Genomic DNA, 23,860 nt, shown 5'->3' on the forward strand with positions numbered 1-23,860 from the left:
AAAATTAATAACATTGTTTTAATGTTTTAAGCCCTCTTGGGCGTAGGAATTAGATATACGTTTGTTTCAGTATCTCTATCAGTCTATTTATGTTCATTAACTTGGTGATGTTGACAGAGGGTCGCCTCCCCTGCCTCGCTTGATAATTAATAGATAAATTAGATATTTGTTTCATCATAGCATTATTAAGATTTTATTTTAACTGGTAATGAAAATATCTGTAATATTATAGGACAAAATGGTTGCAAATCATGAGTGGATGTATCATAGGATAATTGATAATGAGGTGTCGCATGAATATATAGATGATGTTGACAGTTTTATTGAATTCACAATGACAAGTGTCAGTACAATGAATCTCACCGGTCGGATCAGATGCCCCTGCATGATGTGTAAGAACAATTGATTTATAGAACCTCATGACGTTAGACATCACCTATACAAGAAGGGTTTTGTTAGTGATTATCAAATTGGACGCTTTATGGTGAAGAATTTTGGAATAATTATGACGCAAGGGTGGATGTGGTGCACGATAATCCATATGTGGACCTGATATTTGATGCTGCAGGACCGGAAATGAGTTCTGCTGTGAGACATAGTGATGCACCAACTGGGGTAGAGGAAGAAGCAACAAATGATACAGCTAGTACATTTTATGACTTACTTAGAGATGTTGATGAACCACTGTGGAATGGTTGCGAGAGTCACACTATCTTGTCTGTAGTTCTTCAACTACTAAATCTGAAGTGCGAGCTTAATTTGAGTCAATCATGTTTTGACCGTCTGTGCTATATTGTGAAGAGTATGTTGCCCAAAGATAATAAATTACCACAAAATCTCTATCGTGCGAAGGTTATGGTCAATGCTCTAGGTATGGGGTATCAAAAGATAGATGCTTGTCTCAATCACTGCATGTATTTTAAAGATCAAGAAAAAAGCAGATCATGTCCATCATGTGGACATCCTCGGTTCAAGTCAAAGACAAAGAGAAATGGTAGTACAAGGTCAAAAGAAGTATCATATAAGTCACTCCACTACTTTCCTCTCAACCCTAGATTACAACATCTTTATATGTCTTTGAGGACAACTAAACAAATGATATGACATGTAAATAAAGTTTGACATGATGAAGATAAGATCACACATCCTATTGACGCAGAAGCTTGGAGGCACTTTGATCGTATTCATCAGAACTTCGCTTTGGAAGTGAGAAATGTTAGGCTAGGTTTATATACAGATGAATTTAATCCATTTGGGGTAGATCAACCCCATACTCGTGTTGGTCGGTATTTGTCACCCCATACAACCTTCCTTCAAGCTTGTGTATGAAGCGTCAAAATCTTTTCTTGTCTCTATTGATCCCTGCTTCGATGTCTCGTGGCCAAAATCTTGATGTATATTTAAGGGCATTGATTGTTGAACTGAAAATACTGAGTTCAGGTGTCTGTTAGGTCTATTTATGTGCACCAACTGGGACAAGAGAACTTCATCTACATTCAACATGAGCTCAAGTGCCCGTTAGGTATGCATGATTGAATTGCTATAAAATTTTCCTTATAATTTTGTTAATACTCTTCAGTTTATTATTAGTCTATGTGTCATTCAACCATTTACTTTGTTGCATTAGATTAGGTGGATTGAATATAGTTTATTTCATTATATTTTGTTTATAAATACTAACATTTTGGTTCTCTTTTGTAGGATGATGGAGATGATTAGCATAGAGGAGCTAATGGAGGCATGGAGGAAGGGGCAGATTGAGAAAATGAAGAGGATGATGCCCAAAATCTTGGCGAGGATTAGATTTTTTTGTTTAATTTGTTTGACAAACTTGTAACTAATTATAACTTCGTAAGGACTGTACTTGGTAGTTAAAGTTTGCTTAACTTAGCATTTCTATTTAATTTGTATGCATTTTTTATTTGTACTGTTTTTTTATAAGCAAGATATATGAATTGTACGAAAAATTTTTCTCGATTTTTAAAATATTTCAAAAAAAATAAAAATTTTATTACAAATTAGCGACGGATATTATTTGTCGCCAATTTAGCAGTCGTCGGTTTGCGACGGAATTTAGGCTGTCGCTAATGTTCGTCGCCAATTAACAACGGATACTCATCCATCGATAAATGGTAGCGACGGAAATAGCGACAGATTAAATTTTGTCGCTTAACCAAATCGATCTTTGTTTAATGATGAATTCACGACGTATATAATCTGGCACTAAGTTGTCGCAACATAGCGACGGATTGGCGACAGCTAAATTCTGTCGCAATTTAGTGACTAGGGTTATGTGACAGATGCTATCTGTCGCTAGTCCGTCTCAAAATCCATCATAAACATATACAACGACGGATTAGCGGCGGATAGAATCTATCGCCAATACGCATTTTTCTTGTAGTGAGAGAGAATTGAACATATTAGGCCTTCTTTTCTCGTTCTGCTTCATCTGACCTCATAATTTGAAGTTATGATAGATCTGAACAATTAGATGTGTTTAGCATTCTCGATTAGGTAGAATCGACTCTTGGATCATGTTTTTTGGATGAAAAAGGTATTTTTATGAGCCAAAAAAATTGATTCCTTTATAGTCATTGATTTTGGATCACCGAAAAAACCTGTATACAAGTCTCTTGGATCATATTTTTTGGATAAAAAAAAGGCTTTTTTATGAGCCAAAAAAATTGATTCCTTCATAGTCATTGATATTGGATCACCGAAAAAATCTGTATACAAGTCAGATTCCGGTAATCCAAAAGTCGGTTCCCACTAAACAAAACCTATAGATCACATCTATGGTGTTAGATGTTGAAGAATACCAAAAACTATGATTTTTTAAGGGGCTAATGCTAGTGCATTATATATATAGGCCCTCTTTTTCCTTAGGTCTTGTTAGGGCCCTTTCAAAAATCATAGTTTTAAGTATTTTTTCTCACATCTAACACTGTAGATGTAATCTATAGGTTTTGTTTAGTGTGAACCGGCTTTTGGATCACTAGAATCTGACCTATATACAGTTTTTTTGGTGATCCAAAATCAATGGCTATAAAGGTACCGATTTTTCAAAAAGACATGATCCAGAGTCATAAAACATGCTTTTAGATCTATCATAAAACACTTAAAATGAGGCTGAATGGGGCAGAACAAGAAATGAGGCCTAATATGTTCAGTTCTCTCTCTCTCTCTCTCTCTCATCTATGCAGGTTTCTTTCATTGAAGAGGAAATCTATTCTGTTGTGCAGAATTCATCAGGTTTAAAAGCTTCAGGCTCTGATGGTTATCGTGTGAATTTCTTTCACATTTTTTGGCCCTGTGTTAAGAGTGGCATTCTTAGTGTCTTCGCTAAGTTTCATCGCAACTATCGTTTGTTGATTCACTATCACCTGACCATTGTTTCTCTTATTCCTAAGGAAGCATCTTCATCAGACATCTCGGGGTTCTGCCCCATATCTGTTTTAGGGGAAATATACTGAATTATCACCAAGGTCATGGCAAATAGGATGCGTTCAGTCGCTCCCCAGATTTTCTCGGATGCACAATCACTACAAGAAAAATACAGATTAGCGACGGACGCTATCCATCGTTAATCCATCGCTAACGTGTTTAGCGATGGATTAACGATGGAAATCGGCCATCGCATAATCTCGGTTGCTAAAATGAGACAAAATTTATCTGTCGCCAATCCGTCTTTAATTAGCTACAAATAATATATGTCGCTAATCCATCACTAAATAAGGACTGGTTTGGTTTTGCGAAGGAATGTATTCCGTCACTAAAATTTAACGAAGAATATGTGCTCGTCACTAATTGAGCGAGGGATTAGTGATGGATTAAATTTTGTCATAAAACATCAACTTATTTAAATTGGCGACGGATATTAGCGACGAATAATATCCATTGCTAATCCATTGCAAATTTAAAAAAATAAATATTTTTTTTTGAAATATGAATATTGAGAAAAATTTCTCGTTATACAATTTATATAACCTGTGTATAAAAAATAAAGTACACATAAAAAATACATATACAAAGCGGGTGAAACAAAGTTAACACAAGTTATAAGTTACAGTACAGTCCTTGCCAAGTTCTAATTAGTTACAAGTACGTGAAACAAATTAAACAGATGAATCTAATCCTCGCCAAGATTTGGGGCATCATCCTCTTCATTGTCTCGATCTGCCCCTCCATCCATGCCTCCATCAACTTCTCTACGCTGATTATCTTCATCATCCTACAATAGAACTAAAATGTTAGTATTGATAAACAAAATATAATGAAATAAATTATATGCAATGCACCTAGTCGAATGCAATCAAAGTAAATGGCTGGATGACACATAGACTAGCAATAAAGTAAAGGACAATAACAAAATTCAGATGTGTTCTAAGACTGACAAAAAAAATCATAGTGATTCAATCATATAGATATGTGTTCTAAGGTTGTCAAAAAAATGTCACAATGATTCACGCATGCATATAATGTTTATAAGGCTATCAAATAAATGTGTTATGTATCACATTCATGCATATATGTGTTATAATATAGTCAAAAAAATTTCATAGTGATGAAATCATGCTTATATGTGTTCTAAGGTTGTCAAAAAACTTTCATAGTGATTCAATCATGCATATATGTGTTCTAAGGCAGTAAAAAAATTTCATAGTGATTCAATCATGCATATATGTGTTGTAAGGCAGTAAAACAATTTCATAGTGATGAAATCATGCTTATATGTGTTCTAAGGTTGTCAAAAAACTTTCATAGTGATTCAATCATGCATATATGTGTTCTAAGGTTGTCAAAAAACTTTCATATTGATTCAATCATGCATATATGTGTTATAAGGTAGTCAAAAAACTTTCATATATGCTAATATCATGCTCATATGTGTTCTAAGGGTGTCAAAAAACTTTCATAGTGATTCAATCATGCTCATATGTGTTCTAAGGCAGTCAAAAAACTTTCATAGTTATTCAATCATGCATATATGTGTTTTAAGGTTGTCAAAAAACTTTCATATCGATTCAATCATGCATATATGTATTATAAGGCAATCAAAAAACTTTCATATATACTAATATCATGTTCATATGTATTCTAAAGTTGTCATAGTAATGAAAGAATGCTTGTATGTGTTCTAAGGTTGTCAAAAAACTTTCATAGTGATTCAATCACATATATTTATGTTATAATGCAGTCAAAAAAATTTATAGTGATGAAATCATGCTTATATGTGTTCAATCATGCACATACTAGCTTGAAATCTAACGACATGAAATAAATTACACGAATCTTTATACCTGACGGGCACCGAAGCTCATGTTGAATTCAGACGAAGTTCCTTTGTCCCAAAAAAAGTTGCACAACTCATTATGGATAAGGTTGGGAATGACTTCATGTAAAAAGTCACGTTTTTTATCCTCAAGACGCTCACAGGCACCATCTTAAGACATAGCAGGGTCAATCAGACAGTAGGAGTTGATGCTGGTGGGAGAACTCTGAGAGCTTTGGTTGTAGGAGGCAACGACTGGTGTGGTGTTTATGTTACTCTCAAACCCGAACACACGACCATTTTTGGGTTCACCGGTTGCAGTCACCCATGCTGCAGGATCAAAAGGCAGATGCTGAGTGGAGTCATCGCCATATCGCTCTACCATTTGTTGCTCGTATGACTCCTACAAAGTAATGATTATAATATGAATTAATAACTAAATATTAAATATTTATGATAATGTAATTCATAGTAACTTATATATTATAATATTTATTAATATAATAAATACATACCGATGTTGCTTTCGCCTTCTCTGATACAAACTCTCTCGTACTCTTACGTTTGTGTGTTTCAACAAACACATCCTTATAAGGCACAATATCACCTTTTTCTGCTTTCTGCAAGGTTAAATGATAAAAAAAAATCAATTAAAAAGTATGCAGAAATACTTATAAATTTGACAATATATATTGATGAGTTACCATTTTCTTCTGGTGGCTCTCAAAAGTCCTAGATTTACCTGTGTAAAGATGGGCATCAGGCATCTTCGCTCGGTTTTGTGCAGTCTTTGCTGAGCGATTTCAAAATTCATTGTTCGCCCACTTGTCACACATTCTCTTTCAATAATCTCTCATGATAGTAGAAGGCTCATATTTATTTGTCGCTAATGCGTTTAGCGACAGATTAGCAACTGATTCATGATGGATAGCGTTTGTTGCATAATCCTAGTCACTAAATTGCGACAAACTTTATCTGTCGCCAATCTATCGCTAATTAGCGATAACTTATGTTCGTCGCTAATTAGCGACAGATTTTATCTGAATATAATTTGTCGCTAACTTTTGGTTAGCAAGTTAGCGACGGATTAATGTCCATTGCAAACCATCGCCTAATTGAAATTGGCAACGGCTTAGCGACGGATTATATCCATCGCGAATCTGTCGCTAATTTAAAAAAAAAAATGAAATATGAAACTCGAAAAAAATTTCTCATTAAACAATTCATATAATTTGCTTATAAAAACAAAGTACACATAAAAATATGTATACAGGTGAAACAAAATTAACACAAGTTCTAAGTTAAACAACCAAATATAGTCTTTGTCAAGTTATAATTAGTTACAAGTACGTCAAACAAATTAAATACATGAATCTAATCGTTGTCAAGATTCGGGGCATCATCTTCTTCATTTTATCGATCTACCCCTCCCTCCATACCTCCATCAGCTCCTCTATGTTGATCATCTCCAGCATCCTACAAGAGAACCAAAATATTAGTATTTATAAACAAAATATAAATAAAATGCTCATATGTGTTCTAAGGCAGTCAAAAAACTTGCATATTGATTCAATCATGCTCATGTGTGTTCTAAGGCAGTCAAAAAGCTTTATATGTGATTCAATCATGCTCATATGTGTTCTAAGGCAGTCAAAAAACTTTCATAGTGATTCAATCATGCTCATGCTCATATGTGTTCTAAGGCAGTAAAAAAACTTATATTTAACAGCTTTCATCATATGCACACATTTAAACAGACAAGACAACTGTGACTATTAATGCAAATGAATAAAATTCACATGAATTGCAGGATCAAAACAATATTTGCTAGTCTGATGCATACTTTTACAGGCTGTCTTCTCATGATATAATTGCGTGACTCTAACAGCTTTGAGTTATATTCAGCAAAAAAATGCATCATGATTCATGAAGTGCATGTCACAGTATAAGTGTTAATTATCACTGAAATAATAAAATATTTTTAAAAATCAAAATAGTCAGACACGAAATGTAAAGAAGCAACCAAACATAAGATGAAGAAAATAGTACAGGAATAAAAGTGAATGTGTGGGTGCATATAATGTTAGGTAGGTTTGGAATGCTTACACACAAAATACATACAAATGTTGGTGCCAACAGGTACAAAGTAACAACATATCCTCAAAAGATAAGGGCTAAAGATATCTAGATAAGTTGTTAAAGGAGATTTTATCTTTGGTGTCCAATAAATAATAAAGTAGAATTTGGCAGACAAAAATGAGCAGTTTACTACTATCTGCACCTCTGGAGCAACATAGTTTGGAGTTCCACAAGTGGTATGTAACAGGCCATCATCCTGCAAAAGAGACTTCTAAAATTATAAGATTTAAAACATAAGATATCTTCAAAAGAAAGAAAAGGAAAAGGTTTATCAAATCTAGATTTTCACAAACCATGGCATAGAAGGTCACGGTATATTGTATCATGACGAAAAAGGGATTCTTAATCATAATAACTCAAAAGTTCCATGAATTCTCTGTGTCATAATCAAAAGGTATAGTCCACATTAGAATGTACTAGTCTTTAGGCATATTCCTTCTTTGACACCTAAGATAATATATTACTATCTTGTACACAGGTTTTAACCTACTTATATTTGAGGAATTGTAAACTGCCTCTGTGCAATAACACGTTCAACCATTGAAGTATGCATCTTGGGTGGGTAATTATCATTTACAACAATAAACAGTGCTTACTTTTTTCTTCTTTTTTCATACCACACTTGCTCACACGTCCTGCAGATAGGACATGTGGCTATTTAGACATTCATAATGGTTCATGTTTATCAACATTTAGGCATACAAGAGTTCCTCATCTACTTTTTATGCTGAAACCACAACCATGGTTCTGTTCTAATCTTGATCAACCAGATTCATCTATTTTGGTTGAAGTGGTGATGGCATGCTCCATTAGGATAGATGCACAAACATACATACGAAAAAATAAGCATGCACACAGTTTCCTGAATCCGTCCAGCATCTGTGCTATGGTTTGAATTAGGGCGACCACATCCAGATCAAATCTCCAGACATGTTGGAATTGCAGCTGTTGAGGGTATATGCTCAGATAGACAGATGTTTAGCATTATTTATATGTAGGTTAATGCTATTTCATTAGGTTGCATAGCAAAAATTGCATATACATGTTTCTGTATTACTTGAAAAAGAAAATGCGAAATAATCATTAGATCAAAAATTAGTGTTTAATTGATATCTGAATTAAGCTAAAAGAAAAACTGACGTCTGAATAACTGATATCTGAATTAAGCTAAAAGAAAAGTTGACATTTGAATGTACACGGTAACCAGAAGGAACATATAATTCGATTGACAAAAAGTATGACCTTGACTTGTTGGGAAAGAGCACTCAAGCCGAAGTCAGATACTTTGAGGTTTCCCCATGCATCAAGGAGTAAATTTTCTGGCTGCAAGCACCATAACAGCTACATAAACCTTCATCTTTCAAGATAACAGGGAACATTTAAATCTTGAGCGGAGACCATATTATGTAAAATAATTACCTTTAAGTCTCTGTGATACACACCCCTGCTGTGACAGTAATCAACTGCATTAATAAGTTGTTGAAAATATCTCCGTGCCTCATCCTCACTCATCCGCCCATGGTTAACCTTTGACATGAAAACACTTGTTTAAGCTAGTAGTTGAATAAACAGGTGAAACGTTCCAAGACTGGCTTAGTAGCAAGTTTTATGCTTCCAGTTGGTAGGTCAACATGATGGTGGCTACAACTTAGACAATTCTTCACAACTTACAATCTTGTCAAAGAGCTCCCCTCCAGTGACAAACTCAAGGACAAGATCTTGGTCTTGCTTCCCATTACCTGAAGAAGCGTGAGTTGTAAAATTAGCAAATAGAAATATCCTAAAAGCAGCATCAAATGGAGTGAAGATTAGACTAACCAGACAAAAAAATAAGTTCAGCAAAATCTACAGATTGTGTCATACTCCTAATTGGATACCATTTGACAACAAAAACCTTACGTATATTACTGACCTAAATTTCAGTTTAATATTGTTGTTAGTCCCATAATATGATGTCAAGTTAGTGTGAATAGTCATTATGAATTTGCTTATCCATTGGTCTTCGCCTCTATCCTATGAAATTCTCAAATCTCATTGTTAATATCTCTTCTTGATCTCCATGATGTTGCTCAAATCAGGAGCTAAATCCCTTTGCTTTTGGATATGGATTCCATAAGCATGCTTTCAAAAGTAAGACTTTTTCCATAAGCATGCTTTCATACTAAGATGCAATGCTATGGAATGAATTACACATTATACATCAATAGAAAATACTCGTTACAGGAAGTGATGATGCACACTTCCTGAAAGTTCATTCAGAATTTAAATGAAAAAACTAGTTTTGCTTCCTTGTTTCCTTGATGTGAAGATTGACCAGTACCATAATAGAACCACTATGACTTATCATAACCATAGATCAGATAACCAACATCCTTGACTATAAGCCACTAAACCTCCAGCTGCAATAACCATGATGTCAAGCCCATTTCATCCACATTTTAAAAAGTATCAGAGCACAACAATCACCAGAGGCACTTCAAGACTTTTAACTTTCAGAAAATTGTGTGTGTGTGTGTGTGTGTGTGTGTGTGTGTGTGTGTGTGTGTGTGTGTGCACGGATTAGAGAGATGTTATGAGTCAATCATTTTACAAGTAGTCACCACTTGGACATGCTATTTCACTAAGAAGACAGACATGGAATGTGAAGTAACTAATGGCAATACATGGAAGCTATGGAACGGAATAAAATTGTTTTTATAAAGTAACTCACCTCATACAGGCGGACAACATTTGGATGCTTTATTAACTTCATTGTAGCAATTTCCCGTTTGATCTGCATGATAAATCAATTCAGAGTGCTAACAACTTGAATCAAACTACAAATGCAATTTCAGCAGGCAAAGTTGATTTTTGAAATCATATCAGACTCATATTTTAGATAACTACAAGAGAAAAAGAAATTTTCACGTTGCCAAAATCACCAGAAATTCTATCACTATAGCAAAAAGGCTCTTCAAAAGACGTGCAACCAATTAAACATCAGTACCACATTAATTCCTGTGTGGTGCTGAAAAATCCACTCAAAAGCTTTCTAAGCCTGCTCAAACACTAAGAGGAATACATTTAATTCAGACTCCTTAAACCACAGTGGGATGAAAACCACCACCTTGCAACAAACTCAACAGTAACAGATCCCTGCTTCAAACTGATCAGACACCAAAATTCCCTATTTCTGTAACCGTTTGATCAAAGTTCTTACTGAAATTATCCCTCTTCTAACTACATCAACTCAATGTAATCAATAATTACCCATCAAAGAAAACACAGAGCCAGCAAGTATCAAACCACTATCCACATACAGATGTTATAGTACTTGTTTAAAAAAATCATATAATCAGGAGCCATTTTGAATAAGCTTCAACCAAATCTAATGAAATTATTAAAAAAAGATCAAGGGAAGTCCAACTGCATATTCCACCCCTGAAATGAGAAAAACATATTATAGGAAACCACAAGATAGTATGATTCAGAACTAACCCAGAAATAGTAAGTAGGATCATAACAAATGATCACGTGGAAGGAAATCTTCTATATTGCACTCTCATGCTACAGCAAGTGTCCTGCCACCATTTGGCCTCCAATCAAGCATTTGAACTCCCCTCTGTGATTCACTAATCAAAATACAGGGATCTCTGCAATCTGATGATATATGTTAAAGCCTAATGATGAGAATAAAGAAAGAAAGAGAAGCACATGGAAGATACTTTTCATATGCCACTGACCTAATTCTTCAAAACCGTGCATTGATATTTGATTAGGACCAGATGTAAATGCTAATATATGAATCTGTGTTTCACCTTTTCTGGGAGTGCCCTGTTTTTCAGAACCTCTTTAAGGTTACCTGGAATAAGTTTGTCGTTAGCGTGCGCTAAGAGTCGTTCATTGTAGACCTTTTGTGGGGCCCTCAGTCAGTTCGCAGTTGCAAGCACTGGCGGATTGGAGAGCGTTGCTTCTCTCATCCTGGTGGATTGTTTGAATGACTCACAACAATGCCATCTTCCGACAAGTTCCGGCAGTTTTCAATAAATTAGTGAACTGTATTTTGGTAGATGTGTACGCCATTTTGCCTATTACCATCCCCGATCTTCAGCGCTTTCTGTTGCCCTGGACCCCCCCCCCCCTCTCTTAACCAGGCTGATCTCGTTTGATTTTTGTTCTTAGTTTTAATTTTGTGCTCTCAGCTTGTTTGGGGCCTGTTTTGGGTTGCCATCAGGTTCAATGTTTGTTGACCCTTTTCATAATGTTGATGTTTATAGTTCGGCTCTCTCTCTCTCTCTCTCTCTCTCTCTCTCTCTCTCTCTCTCTCTCTCTCTCTCTATATATATATATATATATATATATATATATATATATATATATATATATATATATATATATATTGGTAAGCTTGGGGATAACTCCTGTGGGATTCTAGCATGAGACCCCTCGGTTACGATAATGCATCCTTGCTATCCAGCTATCTCATTCTATCGAGCAGTCTAGTTGAAACTAGAATTTTAAGCCATTATATGATTCTATGTATGGTGATAGCAAACAGGCAGTTGAGACATGCATGAGGTATTCATATTATGCTTTGTTTGACATTGCTGTAATCTTTTTTCAGATGTTAAGATGGCCATAATCTCATATAATATGTCTTTTAATGTTGTTACTTTTTCTTGCTTGTACTCTAATAGGCCAATGTATTGTTCTAGGTCTAGCGATTTTTAACTCGCGTTAGCGTAGGACCTTAAACATTCCCTGAACATTCATATGCTCAAGTCGGATTGGAAGTTGTGGGCAAAGACATGTTCAGCTCTACCTGATGAAATGCCTTTGGGATGATTGTGGTACCATGGTGATGCAAGTACATCTCTCGTCATTATGGACTATTAATTGGTGTACCATTCGCGGGTGGACCTAGAGTTTGGTGAACCAAGATTTCTGCAAAGTAGCATCCTGAAGCCAAAGTCTGGAGGAAAAGAATGGAGGAAGTAAAAATTTTAACCATTTTTGTGGTAAAATGTTACTTTATTATCAAATGGCAAGCATTCTTTAGAACGTGTGTTTTACTTGGTGACTGATCCCTCTTTGTAACTGTAGTGTTTCTTCTTCGTCAGTAGTTTAGGATTTTTTTATTTTCCAACTTTCGGGAAGCAATTTTTGCCTCTACAAACATGCTAATGGGGACTACCGGTTGGAACCAAACCATAGTTATACCCGTCTGTTATCATTTTCTGGAGGCTGCCAAGTTGCCAACCAAATTGGCATTTCTAAGCTAGTGAGTCTTGTACCCATGAGCCGATGTTTGTTTCACGAAAATGGCGAGAAAATGGCTATTTTTATACAAGAATATACTTTTTCCCACATGGTCAAGTAAAGCATTGAAAACTCATCATGGTGGGTGGCAGTCTAGGGGTGTCAACGGGTCGCCCTGACCAAACCCTAGAGTCCGGGTATGGTGATAAATAAGAAGACCCAGGTCCGGACCTGGAGGTCCGATTAATACATGGACCCGGGTATAGTTTGTGAAATTTTATACCAGACCTGGGTCTGATCCGAGTCCTGATTAAGACCCACAATTTTTCAACGTAAAAATGATACAAAAATATTGTTTTACTGGGTATGGCCAGGGTCTGGTTCATCTAGTTCTTATCGGGTCCAGGTATGGTTTCTCTTATGGTGGGTTTGATTAGATCCGGGTCCTGACCCAATACCATACCTGAAAATTGGGCCAGTTCTGGTTCTACCTGGGTCCGAACCAAACCCGAACCTTTGACACCACTGTGTTTGTGGAAAAGATGCACTTTTACTAATAAAATGCCTTCTTGCTTCCCCTCCCCTCCCCCATGGGAAGTGCTTTCCCACCCGACTCTGGTAGCTTTTCAGAAAGCCTTTTTAAAAGAATGGCACTTCTCTTGAAGTGAACGTACCTTAACTTTCAAAATATTTCTTACATGTGCTTTCTTCTATGCATTTTCGATCATCTCTCTCTCTCTCTCTCTCTCTCTCTCTCTCTCTCTCTCTCTGGTGGCAACAACAATTTGACATCCAAATTAGCCCCAATTTGATATCATATCGCTATGATTTTGATTTTCATGATGTACTAAAATTTTGTAATGTCTGGAAATTCACTGAAAGAAAGGCTTAGAACTAGAGAAACAAACCACCGAGGTGGTATCCCATGTGGTAAGTGGGGTCCTGTCCCAAACTGAAGGCCCAGGTTCGAATCCTCTGCCTCCTGTCCCAAACTGAAGGCCCAGGTTCGAATCCTCTGCCACATGAGGCTTAAAAGATATCTGGTAGGGGTCTGCCTAATCCCAGCTTGCCTTTCAAAAAAAAAAAACACAGAGAGGAGGTGGAAAAGAAAGAATCCTATATGGATGGGACAATTCCAATTTTGATCAAATGAAACCAGGAGGGTTGTGAAAGAAGAAACAGAAGAAAAGACAGGAAAGTAGATCATGCAATCCCTCCTCTCACTAGTGAGATTTACTTTAATTAGCTCTTGGAGAATGACCAGTAGAACCATGGTGAGGTTCAGGTGGCAAAGCTTCCTCCTTTTTTGAGCAAGGCTGGTGGCATATAAAAGCTTCCTAACTCGTGATGACGACCATGGGTATTGCTCTGTTTGTTCATGCCAATCTCTTCATCTTCATCGTCATCACGATCATTGCCCAGTGGGAGGCGATCGAAGGTGGCATTCAGGAAAGTTGCTGCCATGATCATCACTGGACCTGAAGCAATAAGAGCACCAACAACAACGCCCCCAACAACCTGGCCTTGCACACCAGCGACATAGATTGTGAGTCCTGTCAGCCCAGGAAGTGCTGGTTGTGGTACAAATGAGCCCAATAGCGATAATATCTCAAACCGCCCATGCAGAGTGACAATGGCACTCGGAGATGCAGGTTGCCGGAGAGTTACATTTACTACAAACCCACTCCCATTTAATATACAAACTCCACACTGTTTCTTACGTGCAAAGCTAGCAATGCTTTCTCCCACATCACAGCCAGAGCTAATTTCCATTGCATGAGCTTTAAGAGCATTTGCACTGTCATGAGTGATGATTATGGGAGGCTTTGGCTTGTTTTTAGAACCAGCAGGTCTACCCCGTGACCGTCTAAATGTGTCATTGGTTGCAACTGTCGTGCCAGCCACTGATACAAGAAGAGCTCGGGCATCGGTAATGGCCTTGTTCTTCTCCTTCTCATCTTGGGGAATCATGGAAGATGTTTTTACATCAGCACCAGCCATGCAGCCGTATATTGGTTTCGTAATTTGTTCCCTTAACTGTGATTCTTTTCACACGGGAAACTATACCAAGTTTGGTGAAACTATCTGACGGGAATGATCTTAAGTAGATAGGTGTGCAAATAAAATAAACACATTAATTCAGAATTAGGGGGAGGTTGAGTATAATCAACCAACTCTCATACTGCCAAACTTTTATTAGATTGAGAATTAGGATACAGTTAAGTAACACCAACCACCTGTAAACTATATCACACGAAAGTTTGCTCACTGCCTAACTTCCAACCTCCTCATCTTAATGAATGCCAGTGCATGCAGGAGTGCATGTGGGGATACATACACATAATATAGAATAACTTTAAACGTGTGAGTGTGTGTGTGTCTGTGCGTGCGCAGATGCATACACATATAGAACAACTTGAAAAGCAAGCAATGTTTGATTTCAAGAAAACGCAACAGAGTAAAATGTTGTTGCTGTTAGAAAACACTGTTACAGATGAGGTAATCATAAAGCATAACACTGCAAAATAAAAGATTAAATTAGTTAATCTAACGAACCATACCTAAGTCGAACTAGAATACAACCTCAAGCAAAGGGCAACCAGTACACCAGTTCCGTGGAACAAAGTTCTTTTTTTGGGTTCTCACTTATTATGTACAGTTAAAAGCAACCTGAAACCGACAGTCTTAAATATACGTCAAGTGCTAACAACAAGCCCTGAAGCAGCCGCCATAGACCCATTAAATTACTCATATCTGGACATTTGAGCAAGAATCAGTAGCTATGTGCCCAGATTTGGTGTGATTGCTGAGAAGTGGGGCCTTGGGAAGTCCCATCACTCTGAGGTTGCTGATGTTCCAGACCTGCCTGTGGAACCCCTGACTGAGAATTGTAAAAGTTTGGGTAGCCTGGAGCAGTAGTGTACTGTGAAATCTGCGGCATCTGTCGGAACCCAGCCTGCTGGTTCTGCCCTTGAAATGTGTAATATGTGCTTGTAGGAAGAGCAGATACAGACCTTGAACCAGGAGCATGTGGCCACATACCAGAGCTTTCATTCTGTCACAAAGTGCAATTCATGTATTAGGAACCCCAATGGATCTCACCAGTCAAGGATAGAAAGGAAATACATGAATTGCATGAAGCCAAGCCCATAAAAAAGGCAAAACGCAGATTCAGCTTGAACCTACCTGTGGAATAGAGACAAAAGGGCTGCTATCCTTGTATTGGGTACCCAGAATATCATCATAACCAGTAGCTGTACCCCGAGAACTTGTAGAGGGATTCAATGCAAAATTTGGAGGGATGCTTGCTGAACTCCCAAACCCACCATAACCAGCAGCCATCGCAGCAGCAGAAGGGGTTAAATTGCTCATGGAGATGCTGCCCTTATATTGTGGCAAAGAATATTTCATTCCAGCACCATGTGCAGCTGCAGGAGATGGATGATAACTGCTGTTTCCAGCATATGCTTGAAATGTGGAAGGCAAGTATGCAAAACTTTGAGGTAGGTAAGGATAGCTCAACATGCTGCTGAAATGTCCCAGAGGAAGAGCAGCTGGCTGAGAATACGGGTGCAAAGGCACATGCTGAGGAAGAGTTGGAGTTATCTGCAAGCTGTCACCTGAAAGTGTTTGTGCAGTTGACTGAGTAGAGAAAACACTTGGTTTTCCTCCCTGCATGGGATTATTTCACATTAGTACTTGCTTTATAATTTAACATCTCAAGTCAAGGTGAAGAATAGCAGCTGTGGTGATACCTCAGGTATTGAAATGCTTGGACCATTGATGGACGACACTGTACTGCTATATTTTGTTGGCATTGATTGTGTTGCAAGGAATTGTGAGAAAGGATGCTCAGATTCTCTAACAGGCTGTGTCGTAGAAGTCAAGAAATTGCTCTGTGACGAACTACCATATCCTTGCTGAAGACAATGCAACATAAAATATCAAAATTAAATTATACCCTCTGGACATCACCAGTAACTAGCACAGCCAAGTCGTATGCAGATGACAATATGGCTTTCCCTCTTAACAGATATGAACAAGCATTCAAGTAACTTGTCACCAAGCAATAAAAACATTGTTCTCCAATTAGCTACATCAATATCTGCCTTAAACATGAGCTTCAAAGGGATTTTCATAATTCACTAGACATAATTATTCCCTTTAACCAATTGTAAAGTTGTTTGTATCATCAAACTATAAATCGACAAAGCAAAACATAAGTGGTAGAAGTGGAGGAACACAGAAAACAGAAGCTGAAACAAAACAAAAGAGTGGAACAAAATCATGCTCAATGTATCATGCCATTACTACCCGTTAGTAACCACTAAGATACGAATATCCTTATATCAATTCATCCATCTCATCAGCTCATTACAAAGAAAAAATAGAACAAACAGAAATTGAAAAACATCAATTATTGCTACAATGCCCTAAAAAACGCTTAGACTAACTACATGATCTCATGAACTTGAGCTTTAATGATCATTGTTCAGCTGAAGTTTGATATATAATCAAGAGTGATGGTGTGCTCCTAAATATCTAATTCAAAGATCAGAGAGTGTGCATGCACTAGTTGATTTGACACTTATTATTTTCATAAGGTAATTCTTTTCTTTTTGAAGGACTTTTCTATGACAAATTAGGGCTTGAAGTAGGCAAAATAGAGGACCAAGGAGCTAGAAATGTGTGAGTGAAGCCACCAATGGCAAAGCAGCAGCCAGCAGACAAAATGTTCAGTGTCACATAATGGCAGACTAGGACCATTAAATGTATGGTTGATAAAAAAGCCAAGCTGCATGCATTTAACATGATTAGCAGCTCATTCAAGATCAAAAAATAGGCTCCATGACAGAAGCTTGATCAGGTTTTCTAGCTCAACCAAGAAAAGAGACTGAGTTGGAGCAACCACCTACACAGTTTGGATTTAGAGCACTTGTTACCTATGTCACCAGGACACGGCATAAGAGGCCACGTACCCGTGTCACATGGCCTAACACGCGTACAGGTATTGGGCACGGCATGGGTACGTGGGCCTGTGGGTTGGGTCGGGTACAACTAAGACCCAACTCCAAACCCACAATCTCTATTTTTTTCAGTCTAAATCCTCCTCCTTCCCACCCTCTGCAGCATGAGAGAGAGAGAGGTACCTTAATCTTCTTCTCTTACTCACAGAAAGAGAAGGTGGTGGGGGTTGTGAAGGTGGAGAGAGAGAGAGAGGGTGAGGGTTACGAAGAGAGAGAGAGGAGAAAGGCTGTGGAGTGAGGGTTACGAAGAGAGAGAGAGGGGTGGTGGGTGAGGGTTACGAAAAGAGAGAGAGAGAGAGAGGCGGTGGGGTGGGGTTAATAAGAGAGAAAAGGGGAGTTTGGGTCTAGATCTAGATCCAAACTCTCTCTCTCTCTCTCTCTCTCTCTATATATATATATATATATATATATATATATATAGTCGTGTCTCCCTACCCTTATTTTCTAAAATTTTCATGTTGTACCATCCGTAACTGTAGTTGTACTCGCACCCATACCCAGGTAACATAACTTTTTACCAGTGTTATGAAAAGCGTTGAGGCGTAGTGAGGTGCTCCACCAAAATCTGAGGCGAGGCGTAAGCCTCAAGGTTTTTTTTTTTAAAAACTTAAAAAAACTATAAAAAAATATATAAAATTATAAATAAATAAAAAATCTTTATTGATGAAGCAACAACCAACAGGAAATAAAAAATCTCAAAAATTATATCTTAGTCAGTAGGTTATGTATCCCCTTAACTTAAATGTTAAAGTTTAGCATAAACATGCTACAAGATCAACAATAGCACCTCAACCAAGGTGACTGCAGTCAATCATGTCAAAAGGCTCATCAGAAGCAGAAGAGCTGTGGCACTCCACAATCATCATCATGACTGATTGGTGACTATGCCCTTAAGTAGCAGAGGCTCTAAAATGAACAAAGTCCTTAACACTGTTAAAAGCTGATAATCCAAAAGCCATTGAAGGAAGGCAAAATGTTAGCCAGCCCTTTCTTTTTAATTTTCCTTTTTTTATGATATGCAGGCTGGGGTTAGCCTCTCAGGTCTTGAACATGAGACTCTTTGTTGTGACCGTGCTACTTTACAATCCAGCTATCTCATTCTTTTAGGCCTGTCAACATGTCACCTAGCCCATGTCGACAGACCTAAACAGAAATTCCACAGGTTCCCATGTTGATCATCTATGTCACATAGGTGTGGGTGCGTGGTTGCGGCACTTTAAAAAAATTGGGGTGCGTGGTTGCGGGAGGGTATAAATTTGCGCGATGCAGCACCTTTACTAAGGGGCTTATGGTTTTCCACATTAACTAAAAATAAAAAGAATAAATTGGAATAGTTGAATGCATTTTCTGTGCATGAACTACAGCAAAAAGAGGCGTGTACGCCTCAGTCCGAGGCGCGCCTCGCCTCAAGGCGTGTGCCTCAAGGCCTATGAGGCGCACGCCTCATGGGTGTTGCGCTTTATACCTGCGCCTCAAGGCACAAAGGCCCTCGCCTTGAGGCGAGGTGCGCTTTTTGCGCCTTGAGGCGCATTTTTAATAACACTACTTTTTACTATATACAATTTTAAACATAGCGGAAAATGAAACTTTTACCTAAGAAATAGGTTAGTAAGAGCGATTTTTTCATGGAAGGGTCTCATGTCGGTGTAATGAAATTGTGGTCTTCTACAAATGCACAAAAGCTCACAATGGGTGCCTATTGGAGACACTACAAGCACTACCCACAAAAGGGTATAAATGGAAGCACACAATAAAATAATAAATATTTATTTTTCATGAGAAATGCTTAAGAAGCATTGAATTACAAAGGAGGGGATCATCCCTATTTATACAAGAAAGAAGAGTGGAGAGCTCTTCCTAAGAGTCGTTAGACCTAGGTCAAACGACTATAATGTTAGTCAAGATCTAAGTAGATCTTGACTAACTAGTTCACATTGAACTAGATAAAAAAAGAATAAAGAAAATAAAAAAAGTAAAAAATATAAATATATATTATATTATTATATTATATTATATATATTACACATTTTATATTTTTAACACTCCCCCTCAAACTTACGATACAATGAGCGAAGGTTTGTTTAAGAGGAAATGATATTTAAGAGCAACAAGAAGTTTGGTGAAGAAGTCCGCTAATTGATATTTCGATGTAACATATGGCAGATAAATGGTTACATATAGATATTCTTCTCTGACACAATGACAGTCCATTTCAATGTGTTTCGTGCGTTCATGAAATGTTCGGTTGCTGACAATATAGATCGCACTCTTGTTGTCACAGGACATGTGTGAAGCTTGTGTCACTTCAACTCCCATGTCAGTTGGGAGACGCCTGAGCCAAACTACTTCCATTATTGTAGTGGTCATGGCTCGGTATAGAGACCTTCTGTTGTTTTTTGCATCGCCACGAAATCAGGGATTCTCCAAAGAAAACACAAAAACCAGTGGTTGAGGGTCTGTTATTGGGATCACCTCCTCAGTTAGCATCAGTATAAGCAATTAAATCTAATAAAGATAAAGCAAACAAGAAGAGGCCCCGTGAAATGGAGGACTTTAGGTATCTAATAATACGTAAAACTGCTATCATATGAACATAAGTGGGAGCGTGCTGAAACTGCCTAGTTGTGTTTACAGTGTGTGCTATGTCAGGTCTAATAATTGAGAGGTAGGAAAGTGCTCCAATGAGCTGTCTATAAGGAGTGAGATCATCAAGAGGTTCTCCATCATCGTTTCTCATTTTGATGTTGACAATAATCCCTGCATCAAAATTTTTAATGAATAAATCAATGTTAGTTAAACAAGATCAAAAACCAATATCAAGCATAAAATTACTAAACCTGTCATACCAGGCTTTTGGTGCCTGTTTAAGACCATAAAGAGTTTTTTTTAAACAAAGAGCTTTACCCTTAGGGATACTAATACCATGTGGGACTTTCATATAAACTTCTTCAACTAAATTTTCATTAAGAAAAATATTTTTTGACATTCATTTGAAATATGGGTCATTTTCTAATAGAGGCTAAAGCTATTAATGTCCTAACAGTGATCATTTGAGCAACTGGAACAAAATTTTATTCGTAATCGATGACATACCTCTTGGCCACTAACCTGACTTTATACCTTTCAAGAGTTTCATCACTCTTGGTTTTAGCTTTGTAAACCCATCAACAGCCTATAAGTTTCTTGCCTAAATGAATATTTTGAAGAGTCCAAATGTTAGCCTTTTCTAATGCTTCCAATTTTGCCTTCATGGCTTCTACCCATTCTCTATGGTGTTTAGCTTGTGAATAAGATGATGGTTCTATGTATGATTGTATTAAAGCAATAAATGCCTTATATGTAGGTGAAAAAGGTTCAAAGGAAATTTTCAAGGAGGTCTAGAAATTCTGGATGACCTTCTGGTTTGTACTTCGGAGTATTTTTCTAATGCACACAAAAGGTTAGCTTATCTACGTCTTGAATATTGTAGACTAATGTCCCTATGAGTTTGCTCTTCATTATTAACATTATGTTCAGAATCAATAGTACTTTAATCATTGTCCAAATCATATTTATGATCATATTCATTAGATTTTGAAGTCAAATCTATAAAAAAAGAATATTCAGTTACTTGGGCTTTTCAAATTCAAAAAAAACTTTCTTTTTCCAAGAAGGATATGTTTCTTGATACATACAATTTTCTATTTTGAAAATCAAAACACCTATGGTCTTTTCGGTTATCTGCATAACCTAAAAAGGCACAAGAAATGGCACGGGGGAAGAGTTTATCATTCTTGTGGGTGAAAACAAAACATTTGCATCCAAAGACCCTTAATCTAAAGTAATCAGAAAATAGGTTTAAATGTTTCTCAATTGGGGTTATGTTTTTCAAAGAAGAAAATGACATTCGATTAATGAGATAGGTAGTCGTTAGGGCAACTTCTGCCCAAAACCCTTTGGGAACTTGATTTGCTATTAATAAAGTCTTAATGGTTTCCATAATGTGTCGATGTTTTCGTTCGGCTAGACCATTTTGTTGTGGTGTATGTGGACAAGATTTTTGATGTGTGATGCCATGTAAATTAAGAGTCTTTAAAATCTTTGAACATAAATTCTCCCCCCTGAATCAGTGCGAAAAATAAAAATATCATTTTGAAATTTATTTGTAGTCATTTTGTGAAATGTTTAAAAGTGTGAAAAAACCTCAGATTTATGCTTAAGGAACTAAATCCAAATATGCCTGGAAAAGTCATCGACAAAAATTACATAATGTACATATTTACCTTTCGATATGACCGATGCAGGACCCCAAACATCTAAATGTATTAACTCAAGTGGACTAGAAGAAACAAAAATTCTATCATGAAATGATAATCTTTTCATTTTGCCAAGAATACAATCTTTACAAGTAAAACTTTCAGAATTACAAAAATTTTCTAAACTTGGAAAATGTTAGATTTTAAACATACGAGGATGACCAAGCCTTTTGTGCCATAAATTCAACTATAGTTTCTAAACATTATAACAAAAAGCATTCTTGGGCAATTCCAAAAAATCCATATAATAGAGTCCTTCTCTATGGCCTTTCCCAATCAACTTCCCTGACTGGCGATCCTATACCCAACAACCATGAGAAGAGAAGAAGATATTACACTCGTAATCAGATATTTGAGAAACAAATAAAAGATTTATATTTAATTTAAGAATATATCTAACTTCTGGAATAAAAAAATTTTTGAATTTTTGGAGATTTTCAAAATTTTATATTCCTTTAATTTTAAGAGATATACCATCAACTGTGAAAACTTTTGACACACTTGAGTTGTTGTTAAGAGATTCAGACAAACTATTGATATTTGAGGCCATATGAAAAAAAAAACACCAGATTCAAAGAGCCAAGGAAAGTTACCTAGATCGGATAAGGATGAAACAGCGACTCTGGTTAAGGCTTCAGTTGAAGAGGATGCACCCTTGAGAAGAGGTTGAAGGATCTCCATTAGTTGAGCCATATATACAGGTGCATCTTGATTTTTTGGTTCTGAACCATCAGATGCAACTTTTTTTTCTTCTCTTCTCTTTAACTTAGGGCATTGAGGCTTATAGTGTCTCGGTTCATGACAATGGTGGCAAATGACTTTTCTCTTGTCAAAATCACCATTTTATCTACCAAAGTGAGGTGGCTTATAAGTGCATACATAATTTTCCGGTCTAGATACAGCTAGATTGGAATCATCTTCATGCTTTGGAGTATTCTTTTTTAATCTATTTTCCTCCATAGTTAGTTCCTCTATAGTATCAATGATAGAAGGAACCTTTCCTCGATGTAAGAGAGTTGATTTGGTCGTTTCAAATTCTAGCCTTAAACCATTTACAAATTGATAAAAATGTTTCATATCGAGTTGCTTTTGGTGAAGCTCGATGTCCTCGGAACAATGTCATTTTGGCTCTAGTAGAGCCAACTCTTCCCAAAGTTCGGATAACTCATTGTAATATTCTCTAATACTTTTGTCTTTTTTAGTCAAAGTCCGAACTTTGTCTTGCAAACTGCACATGTGTGCATTATCTTTAAGGGAATACATATTTCTAAAGTATTCCCAAGTTTTATCGGCATGCTCAAATTTGGCTAAACTAGAGCATTTTTTTATGCCAACGCTATTAATTAGCCATGACATAATTTTGGCGTACCCTATCCTCCACTCTTTCCATTTTTCTCATAGGTCACCAAGGCCTTATTGTTCTCTCCTTTGTGAGAGGTATTTCGCTGTCATTCTCAATTTTTGTCAGAACAAGTTTTGGTTTTGAATCAGAACCATTCACTATTCCCCACAACCTTTTCCCCCAGATGTGGTGCTTCATGATTGAAGCCCACATTTCATAGTTGGTGTCATTTAATTTCATGGGCATGATGGTGACTTTATCATTGTCATCCATCTCTTACAAGGTGAGAAAAAAAAGGATAGATAAGAGAGAAGAAAAAAGAGAGATAAGAGAGAGAGAAAGAGCACAATCACAAACTTTCCTCCAAACACCTTCCTTCTTTAAAAAAGAACACTTGAATCACGAAAAAGAGGATGAATCACCCTTTGCTAAGGAGGCACAAAAAATGAGGTAGAATTTCTCCAAGATCTAAAAAAACTTTAAAACTCTGATACCATGTAATGAAATCGTGGTCTTCCACAAATGCACAAAAGCTCACAACGGGTGT

The 23,860-nt window shown here is 36.9% G+C and overlaps 2 protein-coding genes and 1 pseudogene across 2 annotated transcripts in view; all 3 read right to left on the minus strand.

Moving 5' to 3' along the window:
• Positions 1-3,379: 3,379 nt before the first annotated feature.
• LOC149834165 (CBL-interacting protein kinase 32-like) lies at positions 3,380-12,263 on the minus strand (annotated as a pseudogene).
• A 1,667-nt stretch (positions 12,264-13,930) lies between these two features.
• LOC149834166 (AT-hook motif nuclear-localized protein 16-like) lies at positions 13,931-14,650 on the minus strand. Its single transcript, XM_090009295.1, has one exon. It carries the CDS (start codon positions 14,648-14,650, stop codon positions 13,931-13,933), a length of 720 nt encoding a protein of 239 aa, XP_089865421.1.
• A 415-nt stretch (positions 14,651-15,065) lies between these two features.
• The window catches only part of LOC149834167 (uncharacterized), a 29,173-nt gene continuing 20,378 nt past the window's right edge, over positions 15,066-23,860 (minus strand). Inside the window, exons 8-10 of the mRNA XM_090011264.1 lie at positions 16,405-16,569; positions 15,836-16,321; positions 15,066-15,704 (exon numbers count right to left, since the gene is read on the minus strand). Coding sequence (XP_089867390.1) covers positions 15,423-15,704; positions 15,836-16,321; positions 16,405-16,569 — 933 coding nt within the window. The 3' untranslated portion in view covers positions 15,066-15,422. The remainder of the gene's footprint in view (positions 15,705-15,835; positions 16,322-16,404; positions 16,570-23,860) is intronic.

Source organism: Nuphar pumila, chromosome 6 (assembly GCF_984573655.1).
Source record: "Nuphar pumila chromosome 6, dmNupPumi1.hap1.1, whole genome shotgun sequence".
NCBI classification, from domain to species: domain Eukaryota; kingdom Viridiplantae; phylum Streptophyta; class Magnoliopsida; order Nymphaeales; family Nymphaeaceae; genus Nuphar; species Nuphar pumila.